We start from the raw sequence: 17377 nt of genomic DNA, 5'->3' as shown, positions 1-17377 counted from the left end.
ATTCCAGTATTCTTGCCTGGGAAATTCCATGGACAGAGGAGACTGTTGGGCTATAGTCCATGGGGCCCCAAAAAAGTTGGATACAACCTAGCAACTAAACAACAATATTTTGACCAATTAAAAAGTATAGAGTAATAAAGCAAACACTGATAATCTCACCATATAAAACTAACAGTACATTGTCATATTTAAAGTTAAGACAACATAAATGATGAGGCCAAAATTCCTTTAACTTCCACCTTGTTTCCCCTCCTTCTTCAGAGGCAATAACTACCATGAGTTTGATGTGTCTAACCAGGCTATTTTTTCCCCCTAAATTTAAATTTCCATATGGTAGAGTTCACTCTTTTTTGGTGTATAGAGCTGTGTTTTGATAAAATGCATAGTCATGTAACTATCAGGACAATCAAAGTACAGAACAATCCACCCTCTCCCACCCCCCAAAAATGAGTGTAATCAAACCCTACCCCCAGGCTTAAATCTTGGCAACTATTGATACATCTTTCTTTCATCTCTATAGTTTTCCAGACTGTCATATAATGGGACCACACAGCATGTAGAATTCTGAATCTGGCTTTTCATTTAGTGTGCTTGAGATTCATCAATATTGTAGAATGTATGAAGTTTATTCCTTTCATCGCCAAGTGGTACTCCACAATACACTCACCAGCTAAGGGACACTGAGCAATCATGAATAAAGCTGTATTTGTATACAGGTTTTATGTGTGTGTCCCTTAAGCTTTCAGTTCTCTTAGGTGAGAATCATCTACAGATGAGACTGCTGAGACAGTCAGTACATGCTTAACTTCATGAGAAATGGCTCAACTGTTCTCCCAGAGTGGGTTATATCATTTTGCATTCCTACCAGCAATGTATAGGTGTTCCAGTCGCTCCACATCCTTGCCTGCATAGTATTATCAGGATTTTGTGCATTTTGAAAAACTTTAGCCATTCTGATAGAGTACATAAGGTGGTATCTGGCTGAGGCTTCAATTTATATTTTCCCAATGACTAACAATGTTGAAGATCTTTCATGACCTTGTCTGTCATCCTTTTGTTTTTGAAGTATCAGTTCAAATCTTTTGTCCATTTCTTTATTAGCTTGTTATCTTAGCTGTTGAGTTTTGATAGTTCTTTTATCCAGAACAACTTTGTTCATGATGATGAGATGACTGAGAACAATCTTGATTGAGAAAAGCTGGGTACAATATTAACATTTAACCTCTCTGAACTCCTAATCTCCAATGGGTCAAATCAAAGGAGCTATCCTATCAACATCTTAATTTGTTATAAAAGGATAAAACATTTTATGTTTAAATTTAAAAATCTCAGTGACTTAGTATAGATTAAAATGCAAACCATAACTTTAGCATCATCAATGAGAGTGAAATGTATCAGAACTCTAATTAAAGTTGAAGGGACACATTGGGGTCAAAATAAATGGTGGTTTAGTGTAACACTATTTATGGGCTGAAATGACCTATGTGCAAAATGTGTATAACCTGAGAAATAAATCCCAATTTCTGGAGCCTGACCAAATACGGTCTTTCAGAAGGAAACCCACAGATAGCTAGGCAGAGTGCCAGAGTTGATAAAATTCCCTAGGCAAGACTTCCAGAAAAGACAAGACACAAGCATTCAGAGAAAGGAAGCTGGAAGAAGTGAAACTTGACAACACAGACATCAATGTGAACAGCATTTGCCAGACACAGCCAGGAAAACCCATGAAGCCTTCTTTACCAAAGGAAGGACAGTGAAGAGGCAGAAAACTAACATTGGTGTGTAGCAGCTTAAAAATTATTTAATAGCATTGAACTAGGAATGAGAAAGTTGTAGATCTGGGTATACCACATTCAGAAGTAGAATCTGAGTCAGATACGTCTAGGTCCATATTCTAGCACCTTTACTTACTCTGTATGACTTGGCCCGTTTCAGCCTCTCTAAAGAAGTGCATGGAGGGACTTCCCTGGGTGGTCCAGGGGTTAAGACTTTGCCTTCTAGTGCAGGGGTTGCAGGTTCGACCCCTGCTGGGAAGCTAAGGTCCCACAAGCCTTGCAGCCAAAAAACCAAAACACAAAATAGAAGCAGTATTTTAATAAATTCAATAGAGACTTAAAAAATGGTCCACATAAAAAAAAAAATCTTAAAAAAATTTCATGAAGAAAGCCTACTTGTTAGGGCTTTAGGATTAAATGACATAAAGTACACATAGCACTTAGAACATCTAACACATGGTAGCACTCAATAAATTATAGATAATGCTAGTTATATATCCCCGAGTGAGCTGAGGCTCAATATATAAAGGGGGTGATTACACATGAAAGCATTCTGACACCTCAAAGTATCAGGTAGGATGGAGCAGTTACCTCTACTAGAGGAGGCTGGGCTCACTGGTTTCCATACCTGTTGTTTTCCCTGCAACTAGTAGCTTACCATTAGCAACATCATATTATTTAGGGCACTATTTTTCTTTCAGAAATATTATTTTAATATCAATAAGGAATGTCTATAGCACCATAAAAATGATCATTTTCACATGTCATCTAATGAAGATTACCATCATTTTTGCCTCTATTACTATCTCATTATAGTCACTGAATATAGTGGGAATTTGATAAGTATCTGCTTAACTGACTGCAGAGCACCAGATAATCTAAAACCTGAACTTCAGGAATAGTAACTTTTTTATCCCAGAAAGGACAGGGAAGATATTATGAATAACAATCTCAAGCAATTGTTAAAAGCATATCAGATGAGCTCAGTAACGTTCAAAAACAGCCATTACCAAAGTAAAGGATGACAGTTTTGCCTCCATTGTGACTCACCTTTTTAAATGAAGGTACTACTTCAGATGGTCTTCCAAAGGTCTAAACAAGGATCTAAGCACAGATGTGTGCTCACAGCTTGAGCTCTGCAAGTCACTTCAATTGCTATTTACTGATTGCCTGCCTTCTGCAAAGTACCCAGCTGGACAATACGAGACTAAGGTGCTCAGATATACTGTAAGATGCAGACGCTAAGTCGGAGAACAAGATCAAACTCAGGGCTGAAGTGGTGTTAGCACAGCAGGATGGGAGGGACTGAGAAAAGCAACACTGCAGCAGTCAATGAAAAGGTAGTCAGGAAAACTTTATGGAGGATGTTTGCCTTAAGCTAGACCTTCAATGGCAAATAAGATCTGAATAGGGAGGAATGACTTCTATGTGACTAAAATGAAAATTCTAAATGGGGGTTAAGCCTAGTGGGTTGGCACAAGTTTATAGTAAGCTTTGATGCTAGAATGAAAAGTTTTACACACTTCTGTTTAAACGATTTCCTTTTTAAAAGTAGACATTTATCACCAGCCCAGGTTGGATGCATAAGACAAGTGCTCGGGGCTGGTGCACTGGGAAGACCCAGAGGGATCGGATGGGGAGGGAGGCGGGAGGGGGGATCGGGATGGGGAACACATGTAAATCCATGGCTGATTCATGTCAATGTATGGCAAAAACCACTACAATATTGTAAAGTAATTAGCCTCCAACTAATAAAAATAAATGAAAAAATAAATAAATAAAAGTAGACATTTAGCTTGTACCTAATAAAACTCATTGTCTGCAATGGATTGCAGTTAAACTGTGTAGATGCTGGTATTTCAATAGACGGTAAGCATCACACCTGATTCAACACTATATATTTTATTGGAGCATTAAGTCCCTACATAGTAAGTACTTGGTAAATGTCTGCTGAATGACCAAAGGATTCCCAGGATGAATGAGCTCAAAGTCCAAATATGGGGGCTCCAGCTTGCAAGCCACCTAGGCTTTGATCAAACGGCTACATCTGAAAGTTCTGTTAGGTAAAGAATCGCACACATCAGATTTCTGTGGAAGAGGTGCACCCCGCCTCTAGCTCCTCTCCCCACCACAATCACAGCAGTCAGATAAAGTTGAGGAGTTTATTAGGGAAATATGAGAGGTAAAGACACCCCAAGTGACAGACAGAAAACTCTGAAAATGTCCCTTTTCAAGCCAACTGGGGGCCTGGCCTTGACCTCCCCAAAAAGGACAAGAAACTGGTGGGTGAGCATCAACATTCTCTGACAGCCACCTCGCCAGGGCATTTCAGCCAGGACTGCTTCCCACTCCCAGCCAAAGGTGGGAAGAAGACAAGGACTGTTTATAGAATCAATGCACAGGCAATAAGAGCTAGAAGGAAAGACTGAGAGAGAGAGAGAGAGGAGGAAAGAGAGAGGTGGGGAGGACCTTGACAGAGTTCCAGGCTTTTGGCTCTCAGTGCCTCAAATGTGTTGACAAGTAGTTCTACAGAACGTTACTGAAGAGGTAAAATGCCTAACAATGTTTCCGAGAGGTCCCCTGGACTGCTCCCCACATGCCACATCACACTTCTGGGTGTGCATGGCCGAGCCCAAAGGCCACACTTTTGAAAAAAAGAAAAACAAGAATAAGCCCTGTTGTTCTTTAAGGAGAGAGGAAGTTGAAGGCTGCTGGGGCCTTTCCCACAAGAGGCTGTGTGCTGTTAAGAGCAAACTTCCCAGCAGCAGCATGGCACAGTCCTAGGTGAGGGTTTCACCTTTTGTCACCTGTCAAAGGAAAACTGACAATTAGATAAATTCAAAAGCATTAGCAGGGTCTCAAATTTTATTAAATTTTTATATCCTAGGTAGCTGGGGAGTGGTAGAAAAAGGCGACAGCTTCGGAGTCCCAGAAAGCAGGTTTAAGTTCGGGCAAGGTACTTAACTTCTCTAAGCCTGTTTCTGCTTCCAGGTTTTTGCAGCAACAAGTGAGAACGTGCATTCTCTCTCACACAGCCACGCCTGCCTCATGAGGAAGCCCCGTGCCCGGCATACTCACCCTGGCTTCTATGTACTCTATTCTCCGTTCAAGAGCTGTCAATTTCTCGTTCAGTGTTGCGAGTCTTGAGCGACAAGACATATCTGGTGAAAGAAGACGGACGTTTAGGATTAATGCCATTCTAGACACAGACATACGCCAGCCCCCTAAGATGAAGAGGAGGAATGCTGTATCATGCAAGGCACAAATGGGAGCGAGTGGGCAAAGCAAGGCAGTGGGAGGATAAGGTGAGAAGCATCTTAGGAACACAGCTGCTTAGGGAGGATCTGCTTAACCTCCTACCAAATGTGACAGGCAGAGAATACTGCTCCCCCTCAAGATGTCCAGGCTTTAATCCCCAGAACCCACAAAGACGTATCTCACAGGAAAAGGCACTTTGCAGGTGTGGCTGAGGTGAAGGACCTTGAGATTCTGGATTACCCAGATGGACCCCATGTAATCACAAGTCCATAAATACAGACATGAAAGGCACGAGAAAGGCAGAAGAAGGATAAGGGATGTGAGAGGGACTCAACCTGTCACTGCAAGCTCTGAAGGTGGAATGAAGAGGCCATGAGCCATGGGATGAAAATGACCTTTAGAAGCTGGGCATGGTCCTTAGCCGACAACCAGCAAGGAAATACGGATCTTATTCTTACAGTTGCAAGAGAATGAGTTCTAACTACAAGCTATGGGCAAGGAAACAGCTCCTCTCCTAGAGCCTCCAGCTGAGGAGGGAGGCTCTGGGCTGACACTGATTTCAGCCCAGCAAACCACTGCTGGACTTCAGATGTACGTGACTTAAGATAACAAATGTATGTGGTTTGCGCCACTACATTTGTGGTAATCTGTTATGGCAGCCATAGAAAATAAAAAACTGGTACACCAAGGCTGTAGAGATGGCCACTTGATAATTAATGGGCAAACCAAGAGTTTCCAAGAGAGGGGAAATGACACGAGGAAGAAAATAATCTCAATAGGGAAGAAAAGCAGAGGCCAAGGAAGCCTCAGACCCTGAGAAGGAGAGAAGGTGTGGTGTTGCTGAGCTCATGGAGGCCCTGCCACGCTGCTGCTCTTGGGGCACTTGATGACCCAACAGTTCCTGCACAGGCCTTTTGGAACAAGAGAAAACCTGGAGAGTATCAAAAACCCTGTGGGGCCCGCCTTCCATCTGCAAAAAGTTCCTTTTCTTCCTCTACCTTTTCCAGTCTCTTTTACCACCTCGCCCAAAAGGAAACCTAGACATGCCCTAAGATACCTTTTCCCCTACAAAACTTCTCCAACAGAAATCACTTGACCACTCTTTCTCCAACTGTTCTCAACATTCCAGGCACGCTAATTATTCCCACCCTCCTCCAACACTGATGTTCAGTCATCACTCAATAATCCTCACTTCTGAAGTTCTAATTATCTGCTCTCCAAGACAGTCTCCCACCCAGTGATTTAACACTTAGCTCACGATCCTCCAACTCTTCCCTAGATGTTATGCAAAAGTACTTCAGCACCCAGTGTAACAAATCTCCCACGCCCTGATTCTTGCCTCTTTTTTCATCAAGTCCAAATCTTAACTCATCCTGCCTGTCTAAGTATTCTCCTTCAAGTCAGTTCAAAGTGGACATAATCCTCCCTCTTCTGTAAGGATCTGCCTATCCTGGACACTGTTCCTTCTTCTTTTAAATATTGGGTTTGTTTTTTTTTAAACACCAAAACTAGTTTGTACTGGGGTATAGCCAATAATAATGTTGTGATAGTTTCAGGTGAACGGTGAAGGAACTCAGCCATACATATACATGTTCTTAGCAGGGGGGTGGGGGGTGGGGTGTGTGTGTGTGTGTGCGTGTGTTTAATCTGCAAGTGCTGCTATTTCTAATTCCCAGGGCCAACAGGACCTCTTTTCAGCCTGGTTTTTAGAAGCTCAAACGCTATTCAGAATGAGCACGCATGTTATCACTGACAACCTGTCATTTCCCATAAAAAAAAGTCATGGCCAAAATGAAGGGGTGGGGTGGTGAGAGGGAGGGTTCCTTCCTGGGTGGCTGTTCTGTTCCAGTTCTGTCAATCTGGTGATGAGTCAGAACCCAAGAACATCACCATGTTACTGGCCTACACGAATAAGCACTGCTGAAAATTTAACATGTTGAACTCTAGAAACTTCAGTTATATTTCATATTCCATTAAATACATACTAGTTCAAACAAAATACTGGGAAAGCACCTGACAGCTGGACAAATTTGAAACCACAATGCATTTATATGTACATTATCATCAGCCTGTAACTGAAAATGCCATCTGTCCTCATCAGGGTGTTTAATGGTGTGCATACATGACCACCGCTAACAAATGCCAGTTATCAAATAACTTCTCTCAACTCTTACTGCACATAACTTTAGCCTACAAAAATCAACACTATCTTTCTCATAAGATCTTATTTCTCCAAAGTGAAAGTGAAAGTGTTAGTCAGTCATGTCTGATTCTTTGCATCCCTATTGACTGTAGCCTGCCAGGCTCCTCTGTCCATTGGATTCTCCAGGCAAGAATACTGAAGCCACTTCCTTCTCCAGGGGATCTCCTCAACCCAGGGCTCGAACCCAGGTTTCCCGCATTGCAGGCAGACTCTTTATGGACTGAGCCACAAGGGAAGACTTTATTTCTCCAACAAAATTCTAAACCTCTTAGAAGTGGCTCTGTCCATTTATTCTTATTTATTCCTTTCTCACAGCATCTGACACACAGCTGGAGTCACAACAGGCAACTAATATTTGTTGGCTAAGTATTAAAAAAAATTGAGATTTAAAAATAGCTACACACTCTGTCTTTTTGGTTACATGTCTCTGCATGTATTAGCTTCAGTCAGGGAAAAAAGGTATAAAAATAAAAAGCTATCATTTGTAATAATCTAGTTTTAGAAACTTCATTCATTCAAAGTACAGAATAGGCCCAGTGTTAGGATGCTTGTGGTACATCATGATGCGTGTGATGCTTTGAGCGTCCTCCCACACTCAAAGAGAAAACCACAAATGAATCAAAACCCTACTCTCACCAGCCAGAATCACAGGGTAAAGCTGTTCAGAGTCATTAGGTATCCTGGAAAAACAATTCCCTCTCCAAAGCACATGGCCTACACAGCCTATTATGGTCAGGATGAGAACTGTAGGTTTGTTGCCACTTTCAAAGAGCTACAGATGCCCCCTTAAAGGAAACACCTGCTAAACCTCTGTGCCACCAAATCACATTACACATATGATACAAGCCCCCCAGCCACACATCAGAATGGAGGAGTCATGCAAATGGCTTAGAATGGGAAAATACACCCCACACTCATTTATCCTGAGTCATCCAATGCCAAGACAATGTACTCAACTATCTTTATGATTTATCCAGTTTCTCAGCCTGTTGGTCTTTGTCTAAACTCTTATATCGTGATATCGTCAATCTTTGGGACCTTGCCTCAGGTATATCTAACTGCTAAGTCAAATTGCTTTAACCTTTAATTGTGCTTCCTAATTATTCCTATTTGTAATTAACTGCTCTTTTCTTTAAAAGGGCTAAATCCACTTTCTAAAATCTTCAAAAATCACCTAGTAATTACTAATATTAGGCCATTACCCCCACCTTAAAGGAAAATAATAGCCAAAGTCAAGTGAAACTATTTCTTCCAGCTCCTGAAAGACTGGAATCCTGTGTGTCTATTTCCTTAGTCTAGGACTTGCTGGAAATTAAAAAGAGAGAGAGAAAAGCCTTTGTTTTCTATCTGATATAATGTAACTCACATGTATTTGATAAAATCTCACAGCAGCATATATTTCCTTGCTTATATAGCAAGAAAAGAGACATTTCTCCACAAATTCTAAGCTCAAATGCTTCAATTTTTGGTTAATTCCAAGACTCACCAACTAAAACTACAGTAACATGCCAAAAAGTTTTATGTCAGAGATGAACGCACGTTTATTATGTTTATTAATATGACTGAAAGTGAAAGTTGCTCAGTCGTGTCTCGACTCTTTGCAACCCCATGGACTGTATGTAGCTTGCCAGGCTCCTCTGTCCATGGAATTCTCCAGGCAAGAATACTGGAGTGGGTGTAGCCATTCCCTTCTCCAGAGGATCTTCCCAACCCAGGAATCGAACCAGGGTCTCCCGCATTGCAGGTGGATTCTTTACCAACTGAGCCACTGCGGAAGCCCAAAAATACTGGAGTGGGTAGCCTATCCCTTTCTCCAGGGGATCTTCCTGACCCAGGAATCAAACTGGGGTCTTCTGCATTGCAGGTGGATTAATGTGATTGAATGCTCAGAAATGAAGTTATTACATTACCTAGATACAAACTGGGGGAATTGAGACACTAGGTCACTTTTAATTATGAAAAACAGCCCCAGTTTAACTTATTTTAGATGCTTTATTTACTGAATTGACATTCTTAATACTCTGTTAGGATATTCTGTGTCTACGTATCAGATATTAACTCCTACCATGTAAATGAAGTCTTTTACTTCTGGTTTTAAAAGTAAAAGCTCTCAGGACTTCCCTGGTGGTCTGGTAGCTAAGACTCTGTACTCCCAGTGCAAGGAGCCCAGGTTCAATCGCTGGTCAGGGAACTAGACCCCACATGCCACAACTAAAGATCCCAGTTGCCTCAACAAAGGTCAAAAAGCACAGCCAAATAAATAAATATCTTTTAAAAAGTAAAAATTCTCTGTCAGTTATTTGTCCAACCACATTCCACTGCTTCTCCAGTCTAAGCCAAAGTTTCAAAGATGCCATTCGGTCATCACTCTATCCCTCCCTGCGCATGGAATATTTTGTTTTATCTGGTCCTTCGTCTGAGGAAAAGTTATAAATATAAAGTGCCCTAAAGAACCCCCATAATAGTTCAGCTCTCTAGGGAAGCAGAAGAGACAATCAGGAGAACTAACACTGGAAGAGTCTGCACCGAAACTTAAAAAATAATTTCAGGATACATGAGTTCTATGATTTCTTGCCTACCATTTCCTATTACAACCACTATAGTAAGTTATATGTGTGAATTTGCGTCACTGACATAAAATTTATCCTCTTCTTGTCTCTCATTAATACTAACATCACTCCCATTCCCTAAATGAGGAAATCCACCATACCAAGACACCTTGTATGTAAATATATTAAAACATAAACAATATTCTGCTTTGTTCTGAAGCTGTCATTATTTCATTTTCAAGACAGAAATTCTTTAAAGGCAGGAAAATTATGCTTTTTCCCCCACCGAGCCTAAGAGAGAGGCTTGTACTCAAGACTTAGTTTCTCTTGCAGATGCCTTCTGATCAAACTTGCTCTGTCTTTATACTCCTTAGGATGTGTCAGGTTCTCTAGCTAGAAAATAATTCCTTTTGAAATCTTTTCTTATACATCATTGACCCCTCCTAATCTTAAGCATTTAACATTGCTATAAAAATAGACCAGAAGCACACCAGTTGAAAAAATGTCATTCCCACTCCTTGTGATGACATAGAAAGTCTACCGAGTGCTCAGTTCTGTCAAAGAAACACTTGGAGGAGGTAGGGGGTCTCTGCTACGGGCTTGCTGTCCAGAAGGATGTGGGACAAAGCGGAAAGAATTCAAGACTGTCACGAGTAGGCTAATGCCTAGGAAAGATTTTGCTAGAAGCAGGACACCCACTGTCGGTTTCATACTAGCAACGCAGAGATGTCCATGGCATGACAAGATGTGGACCTTACTTTGCCCTCGTCTGCTCCCGCTCAGCACAGGACAAGAGGGACTGACAGGAGGGGCCGGAGGGGCGACTGGAAGGCTCGATCCGAAAGGAGATGGGAAACCGCTAGTCTTTACAGGGCAGTGACAAGATCATGCTGCGTTCTGAGAGCCAAGTGGGAACTGGAAACGAAGCACAGAGGAGGAAGGGAGGCGACTGAAGAGAAGAAGAGGCGCAGACGATGGACCAGGTTGCCAGGACGTGTCCGGGAAAAGGAAAGACTCGATAATGGATCCGGGGTAAAGGCAAAGCTGCCGATGAGCTCAGTGTGGGGCAGGACAACCCCACAGGGACTGTCCAGTGGAGCCCGGGGTCAGGGCGAGAGGGGGAAGGTGCGGCCTGAAGGAGGAAGCGAAAATCAGCAGGAGCCTAGGGCACTCAAGACTCCCCTTCAAAGCTCCTCGGCGCCCTCCCTCAGCGGGCTTCCCTCTTCCCAGCCTCCCCCTGCTCGCCCGCTGACCGAATGAGTTGAGAAAGTCTGCGATTTTCTTGATGCTGCTGGTGATGACCTCAATGTACTCCCGGTTCGCCCAGTCCTGGTGAATCTCCCGCTGCACCGGGTCCTCTTGTCCCGCCATGGCTGCTGCCTGAGGAAGCGCGACTGCGCAGGCGCTTCGACCCTCCAGGCCGCCAGGGCGCCTGCGCCGCTCTCCCACACCCTGGCCCTGGTATCCACGAATCCCAGGGCCTTGTGGCGCGCCTGCGCGTTATCAAGTTCTCGGTGGCGTCTTCGCTTCGCTCTCACGCCCCTGAACAGACCCGCCCCACGCCGACGAGGAAAATAGGGTGCGCAGACGCAAAGATCCCCCTCAATTACCCACCTCCGTCTCTGGCGGTTATGGTCGTTGGGGATGGGGGGCGGCGCATGGGGCCGCATTCACCCCTTCTCTCAAGTGCGCCCAAGTAAGCTTGCGATCTATGTCCAAACCAAGCTGGGCATAGCCAATTAAACCACATTAAATACAAATCATTTTTTAAATGCCTTTTAAACAACAGAACATGATGTGCCACTTTGCAATTATCAAATGAACAAAATGTTTTTTTTCAGTTATGAAGAGGCTTGGGGGAAATCGATAAACGTCGCAATTAGCTGATCACACTGTAAACTGACAGTCTCTTCAGAAGGAAATTTGTAAATTGATAGCAAGAGCTGTATACATTTTCAAACTTTTTGAATTATTTAACAAAATTATTGAAAAAAACACTTTCAGTGCAGAGGTGTTCTTTGAGTTAATCTGTTTTTAAAAAATCTCAACAGTTGCTGTTGCTGCCAAGTCACTTCAGTCGTGTCCGACTCCGTGGGATCCCATAGACGGCAGCCCACCAGGCTCCCCCATCCTGGAGATTCTCCAGGCAAGAACACTGGAGTGGGTTGCCATTTCCTTCTCCAGTGTGTGAAAGTGAAAAGTGAAAGTGAAGTTGCTCAGTCTGTCGGACTCTTAGCGACCCCATGGCCCGCAGCCTACCAGGCTCCTCCATCCATGGGATTTTCCAGGCAAGAGTACTGGAGTGGGGTGCCATTGCCTTCTCCGTCTCAACAGTTGGGGAATGGCTAAACTTTGGTATAGCCACTCAGAGCAGTATTATGCAGCCATTTAAATGCTAATCAGGAAAAATACTATGGCAGCATAACACATATGATAAATTGAAGGGGAAAACAAAATACACTTTTTTAAAAAAATTGCAACTATGCAAAATTATTCAAGAGGAAAATAAAACTTACTGGGGTAAAAAGTGGTAAGTTAAAATCATTTTAGTCTTTTCCAAGATTCATCATTCTCTGTCCCTTTCCCCTCTCTGCCACCAGCCTTCTCCAACTCTCTCCACTTATCTCTCCTTCCACAGGGACGCACATACACACAGTGGGCATCTGACAGTCCTTGACAAGTCCCTCAAGACTGTCTGGTCTTCCAAACCAGGATCTCAGCCTGACCCCATCCCAGAGATGCCCATCTCCGCTTCAGCTTCACCCAGAGTCACACAAGCCTGACAGCTGTTTGCACTGTGTTCCCTGGGTTCACAAAGTGCATGGGCGGTTTCTGGGTAAGGGAAGGGCAGGTGGGCCATTGGTTAATTCTTCCTACAAATGCAGCACCCTGCCAGGCACTGTGATAGTCAGGCACTGTGGATATAGGCGTCAACTGGGTAGACCTACCTCCCCCCAGCCTTCCGGAGTAATTGTTTGCAATGAAGTTTAAAAGTAGCCAAATCACTCTTTTACTAAGGTGAAAGTGTCAGTTTTTCAGCTTTCTGAGAATGAGAATCTTCCTTTTTGAAGTTTAACAGAGAGCAAAGTTTTTGGTTGAGAAGTCAAGGAGAGATGTATCTTTCTCCATCTTGACAGGGGAGCACCTGTCTGGGTCCTTGCACTGGGATTATTCAATGCAGCCACAAAAGCCTTCAGAACTCTGGGTAACTCAGGGCAGCGTTTAAAGGGTAGCGCTTACCTTTTAATACTAACCACAGCTCCCCCCTCCCCTGACATTTATGCAGGCAGGTTCCTGGCTAGTCTTTGAAATGGGCTCCGTAGTCCTCTTTGACCAGATAGATCAAAGGCACATCGCTGTGGCGAGGTGGGGAAGAGGTGGAGGGGAACAGAATTCGGTTCAGCACTCCTGAAGGCTGAATCCCGGACCAGGTGTTCCAGTGAGATGAGGGCTCCGAGCGAGCGGGGCGCTTCGATCCCCCCGCTCCCTGCGCCCCTTCCGCGGTTCGGGCTCTCCCCGCTCCCCACCCCCAACCCCTCCCACCCCGCCGCTACGGTCCTGGGTCACAAAGGTTGTTGCCAAGCACCCGGTGGAGAAAAGATGCGGCCAGGGAACAGCCGCCGCCACTCTGGAGCGTGAGGCCCGCGGAGTTCAGCAGGTGAGACCACGGCCCGGATGGTGGGACCGGGCCCGGGGTCCCACCACCACCTCCGCCTCGGCCAGATCCGTCCGGCCCCTGCCTGGGGGTAGGGGTCCCCGGGGGACAAGCCCCTCTTCTGACTGGGAGGGGGAGCCTGCCCCTCTCAAGGCAGCTCCAGCCCCTCGGGATCACAGTTCATAAGGACCTCAGCTGCACTTTGACGCGGTCTTCCCAGTTCCCAGGTGCGGAAATGAAGGGACTGGGTTTCTTGACATGGGAGGAAGGGTATGAAGGGAAAACCTTTGGTGCTAGAAGCAGGTGTTCCCTACCTGGGAGCTCTTAGAGCAGCTTGAACAGGCTGGCTAGGTTCAACTCCTTCTGAAGTGGATGATGGAGACTCGTGGCTGGTAGGAGTGAGCGGTGAACTAGCTTTATTTGATCCTTATGTAAAAGTGGTGGAAGGGACCTGGGGTCGGACGCCCTCTTTCATCCTATGTTGGTTCTTTTGAGTATTCCGGCTGGACATTTGATAAAGTCTTTCCCCTCTGGCCCTATTTCCTCTCAAGAAACAAGGAAGAAAGACTCCTGGATTTTTTTTTTTTTTTTTCTGTATCATATATTCAGAGTTAACACTCTCCACCCCCACCTTGCCTTGATGGGGTACCAGAGCAGCCCTGATCCTGGATGTGTGCTCTTAGGGTCAGAATATCAAGTACCAGAAGCCTTTCACAGGCTGTTTCGAACAGATAACTATCCCTTGGTTGTCACCTTCTCATCCTAAGGCAGTCCTGATATTTGAACACAGTATGCACAAGAGCTTGCATACCTCAGGAGAAACATTCCCAGCTGGAGGAAATCAACAAATCTTCTTTCTACTAACCACTGTCAGGGGCAGGTCTTCTGTTTCAAATGTCACCAACAATTCTCTTTTCAAAACAAAACTTCACTGTCTCACAAACTATGGTGAGGGTGTCAAACTTCTGGGCCATTACTGGGTGGGATGGGATCCCATTTGCTGCTACTTTTGTGGAAGAATAGTGAAGGTACAGAGAAATATACTTGACTAGAAAGAAAAGGGTCTGCCGTGCCCCTTATCATAGTAGGTAGTGCTGAATAAATGTTACATTTCTCTTGAATTCAGTGAAATCCTTTATATACTGACAATTTTAAAGTAGAAAGATGGAAAGTCTAAATTCTACTTGGGTAAATTTTGAGTTAGCAACATATCCTCCAAGCCTTTTCCTTTATCTTCAAATAAGAAAGGAAAAAATCTCAACCAGTGGGTCTTTCACAGATAAGAAAAAAACAAAAACAAAACATATCCAGTGAAGTGAATGTCGTTTAGTCATGTCCGACTCTTTGCGACTCTATAATTCTTTATAGTCCGTGGAATTCTCCTGGCCAGAACACTGGAGTGGGTAGTCATTCCCTTCTCCAGTGGATCTTCCCAACCCAGTCTTTGAACTAGGTCTCCTGCATTGCAGATGGATCGTTTACCAGCTGAGCCACCAGGGAAGCCCAATAATACTGGAATAGGGAGCCTATTCCTTCTCCAGCGGATGTTCCCGACCCAGGAATTGAACCAGGGTCTCCTGCATTACAGGCAGAATCTTTACCAGCTGAGTTACCAGGGAAGCCCAAAAAACACACACGTAGGAGAACCAGAAAAATCTTTAAAAACTAAAAAACGTCTGGCCTTGGGAACTTTTTCCCCTCCTGCCTGGTGTAATTCCTCTGAGGTGGTGTAGGAGTACCTCAGGGCTCTGAGAGAGCTGGTCACTCGTGTCAAAAGAGGTTCTGATCTTCTGTCCATAATTAAGAATAGTAAACGGTGAAGTTCCTTAAAGGAACAGCGTAAGTTCTCAAACTCTAAGGTGCATCAGACTCCCCTAGAGGGTTTAAGTGCAGAATGCAGGGGACCCAAGAATCTGCATTTCTTCCATGTTTCCACAGGCACTTAAGGCGCCAGTCCCAGAATCACACTTTGAGAACCAACGGTATAAAGTACATGTGATTTAGTCACAAATATCTGGCGAGACAGGCCTTTCTGAGCACTCATCCACAAATAATGTCTCACCGTGGAGTGCCAGCAGCCTCTGCCACCTGAGAGGCACAGATTCTGTCTTTAGCAGTTATCAACACAGCACAGATCCTAATACCACACAGGGCTACTCTTTTGGATAAATCCATTTCCTCATCTGTACCATGGGTAAAAACCTATCTTCAGAGGCTTATGATTAGGTTTAATAGAGTACACACAGCAGTTACCATATTCAATACTTGCCACTATCCTCTACTGCCCTTTATAGAATTACTTGTATCCTAACAAGTACTGGAATCTGTTCATGAGAACTACAGAGTTAAGGTAAAGTTAATACTGAGACAGAGATGTGAATTTGAACAGCCCTATCCTTGCCAAAAGCATGCTAGGGAAATTCCATGTTCTGATTCCTCTCCTCTAGGACTGTCAATGGCAGGATACCAGCTCTGGTCACCATGGACCCCACTGGATGAGAGCTTCCAATGGCTGCGGCATACAACACCTACCCCTTCTTCCAAGCACCCCTTTAGGGCTTCCCCCTGCTTCCCACATACCCCTTCTGACCTTGAAGTGCAGCTGTGCTTTCAAGAGGTCACTCTAGTCCTAGACAGCCCATTCCTGGAGCCTGGGGTGAGTCCCAAGTTGCCCTGTCACACATCAGAGCTCCGAACCATGAACAACAAGAAAGGGCTGGTCAGGAAGCCTCAGCCTGTCCGCCTCAGTGGAGTGGATTCTGTCTTTGGCAGGGTCATCACGGCTCAGCCACCAAAGTGGACTGGGACCTTCAGAGTTTCAGACAAGTCAGCCTTTTGCAAAATCATTAGCCGGGAGCACCAGTGGCCCACTGGACTTAAGGAACCGCAGATTCAGATGACAGTGACCATGTGCAAACAGATGTTACGCTCCATCCTCTTGCTGTATGCAACATACAAGAAGTGCACCTTTGCCTTGCAACATTCCAAGTAAAGGGTCCCATCTGATCCCTGTTCCTCACACCATGTCTTTCACTATGTGCCTGAAGCTTACATAGAGCTGTCCCTGTAAAGGAAACTGTGCTTGCCCCAGCTATTTTGCTTTTCAGTCAGGCGGTGACAATTCAGGAGCCCTTCTCCTCCCTTCCCCTCCAAAAATGGGTCAGTGACAGAGCAAGGGAGGAGAACATTTCCAATGTAAAGCTGAACAACCATTTGAAAGAGAGTCAAACTAGCACTGACATGTACATGTGATAAAGAACCATTAAACCATATATACCAATGAGCCTACTGTGAACTCATTTCAACACTAAAACCACAATGAGGTGGGGAAACAAAGAATGTCAAGGAAGATTATGGATTCCTATGTACATGAGGGTGAAGGGGTCAAAAATGTGTATGTAGGTCAATGATTAAATAACCTACCCCACCAAAAAACAACATAAAAACCTAACCAGCCACACCCTAACACTACTGGAGAGTATAAAGTAGGTAGAAATATTAACAAATATTAAATATTAACAGTCTGGCACTGAAATAAGAGCAGAAGACATGAAGAGTTCCCCATTTTAGCTGAAGTGTATGCTTAATGTTCTATTTTTAATCAACTACAAGTAATTTTGTAGTATTCTTGTAACTAGATTATAGGTATAAGTCAGAATAATGTGGAAATAAAAATTATTTATGCAAAGTTAACATGAGTTGGATGCTGCCCTTTTCACCTTTGTCTTATATGTCTACATAACCACCAAAAACTTCAAAATGCAGCCAAACATTTGACTTTCTTTGAGCACTGAAAGAAATCTGCCACTCCTCCAAAAAGATTCCAAATGTGTTTTCATCTCAAATAAGACAGTCCTTTTAATAGGGAATATGTGATTTTAATTCTCCATTATTTCTCTGCACAAATTCCAATTCAGTTCCACCTACGAAAGAAATT

At 43.9% G+C, this 17377-nt stretch overlaps 2 protein-coding genes across 2 annotated transcripts; one reads left to right on the top strand and one right to left on the bottom strand.

Moving 5' to 3' along the window:
• Positions 1-3923: 3923 nt before the first annotated feature.
• BRK1 (BRICK1 subunit of SCAR/WAVE actin nucleating complex) lies at positions 3924-11287 on the bottom strand. The gene is made up of 3 exons (XM_043442724.1): positions 11039-11287; positions 4854-4936; positions 3924-4582 (listed from the first exon to the last, which is right to left on the bottom strand). The coding sequence occupies exons 1-3, from the start codon at positions 11154-11156 to the stop codon at positions 4556-4558; spliced, it is 228 nt and encodes a 75-aa protein (XP_043298659.1). The 5' UTR covers positions 11157-11287; the 3' UTR covers positions 3924-4555.
• A 2074-nt stretch (positions 11288-13361) lies between these two features.
• FANCD2OS (FANCD2 opposite strand) lies at positions 13362-16720 on the top strand. The gene is made up of 2 exons (XM_043443208.1): positions 13362-13443; positions 15888-16720. Exon 2 carries the CDS (start codon positions 15896-15898, stop codon positions 16430-16432), a length of 537 nt encoding a protein of 178 aa, XP_043299143.1. The 5' UTR covers positions 13362-13443; positions 15888-15895; the 3' UTR covers positions 16433-16720.
• Positions 16721-17377: the final 657 nt, after the last annotated feature.

Source organism: Cervus canadensis, chromosome 22 (genome assembly GCF_019320065.1).
Source record: "Cervus canadensis isolate Bull #8, Minnesota chromosome 22, ASM1932006v1, whole genome shotgun sequence".
Taxonomy (NCBI): domain Eukaryota; kingdom Metazoa; phylum Chordata; class Mammalia; order Artiodactyla; family Cervidae; genus Cervus; species Cervus canadensis.
The sequence above is the reverse complement of the archived record's forward strand: the minus strand, read 5'-3'. Positions and strand labels throughout refer to the sequence as shown.

What these genes read in the sequence shown, in the direction of transcription:
- FANCD2OS (XM_043443208.1), top strand. Translation starts at nt 15,896, where the DNA reads ATGGCAGGATACCAGCTCTGGTCACCATGGACCCCACTGGATGAGAGC.
- BRK1 (XM_043442724.1), bottom strand. Translation starts at nt 11,156, where the DNA reads ATGGCGGGACAAGAGGACCCGGTGCAGCGGGAGATTCACCAGGACTGG. An exon ending in AGACTTTCTCAACTCATTCG is followed by an intron (nt 4,937 to 11,038) that starts GTCAGCGGGCGA and finishes TTCTTTCACCAG; the next exon opens with ATATGTCTTGTCGCTCAAGA. An exon ending in TAGAGTACATAGAAGCCAGG is followed by an intron (nt 4,583 to 4,853) that starts GTGAGTATGCCG and finishes TTCCTTTGACAG; the next exon opens with GTGACAAAAGGTGAAACCCT.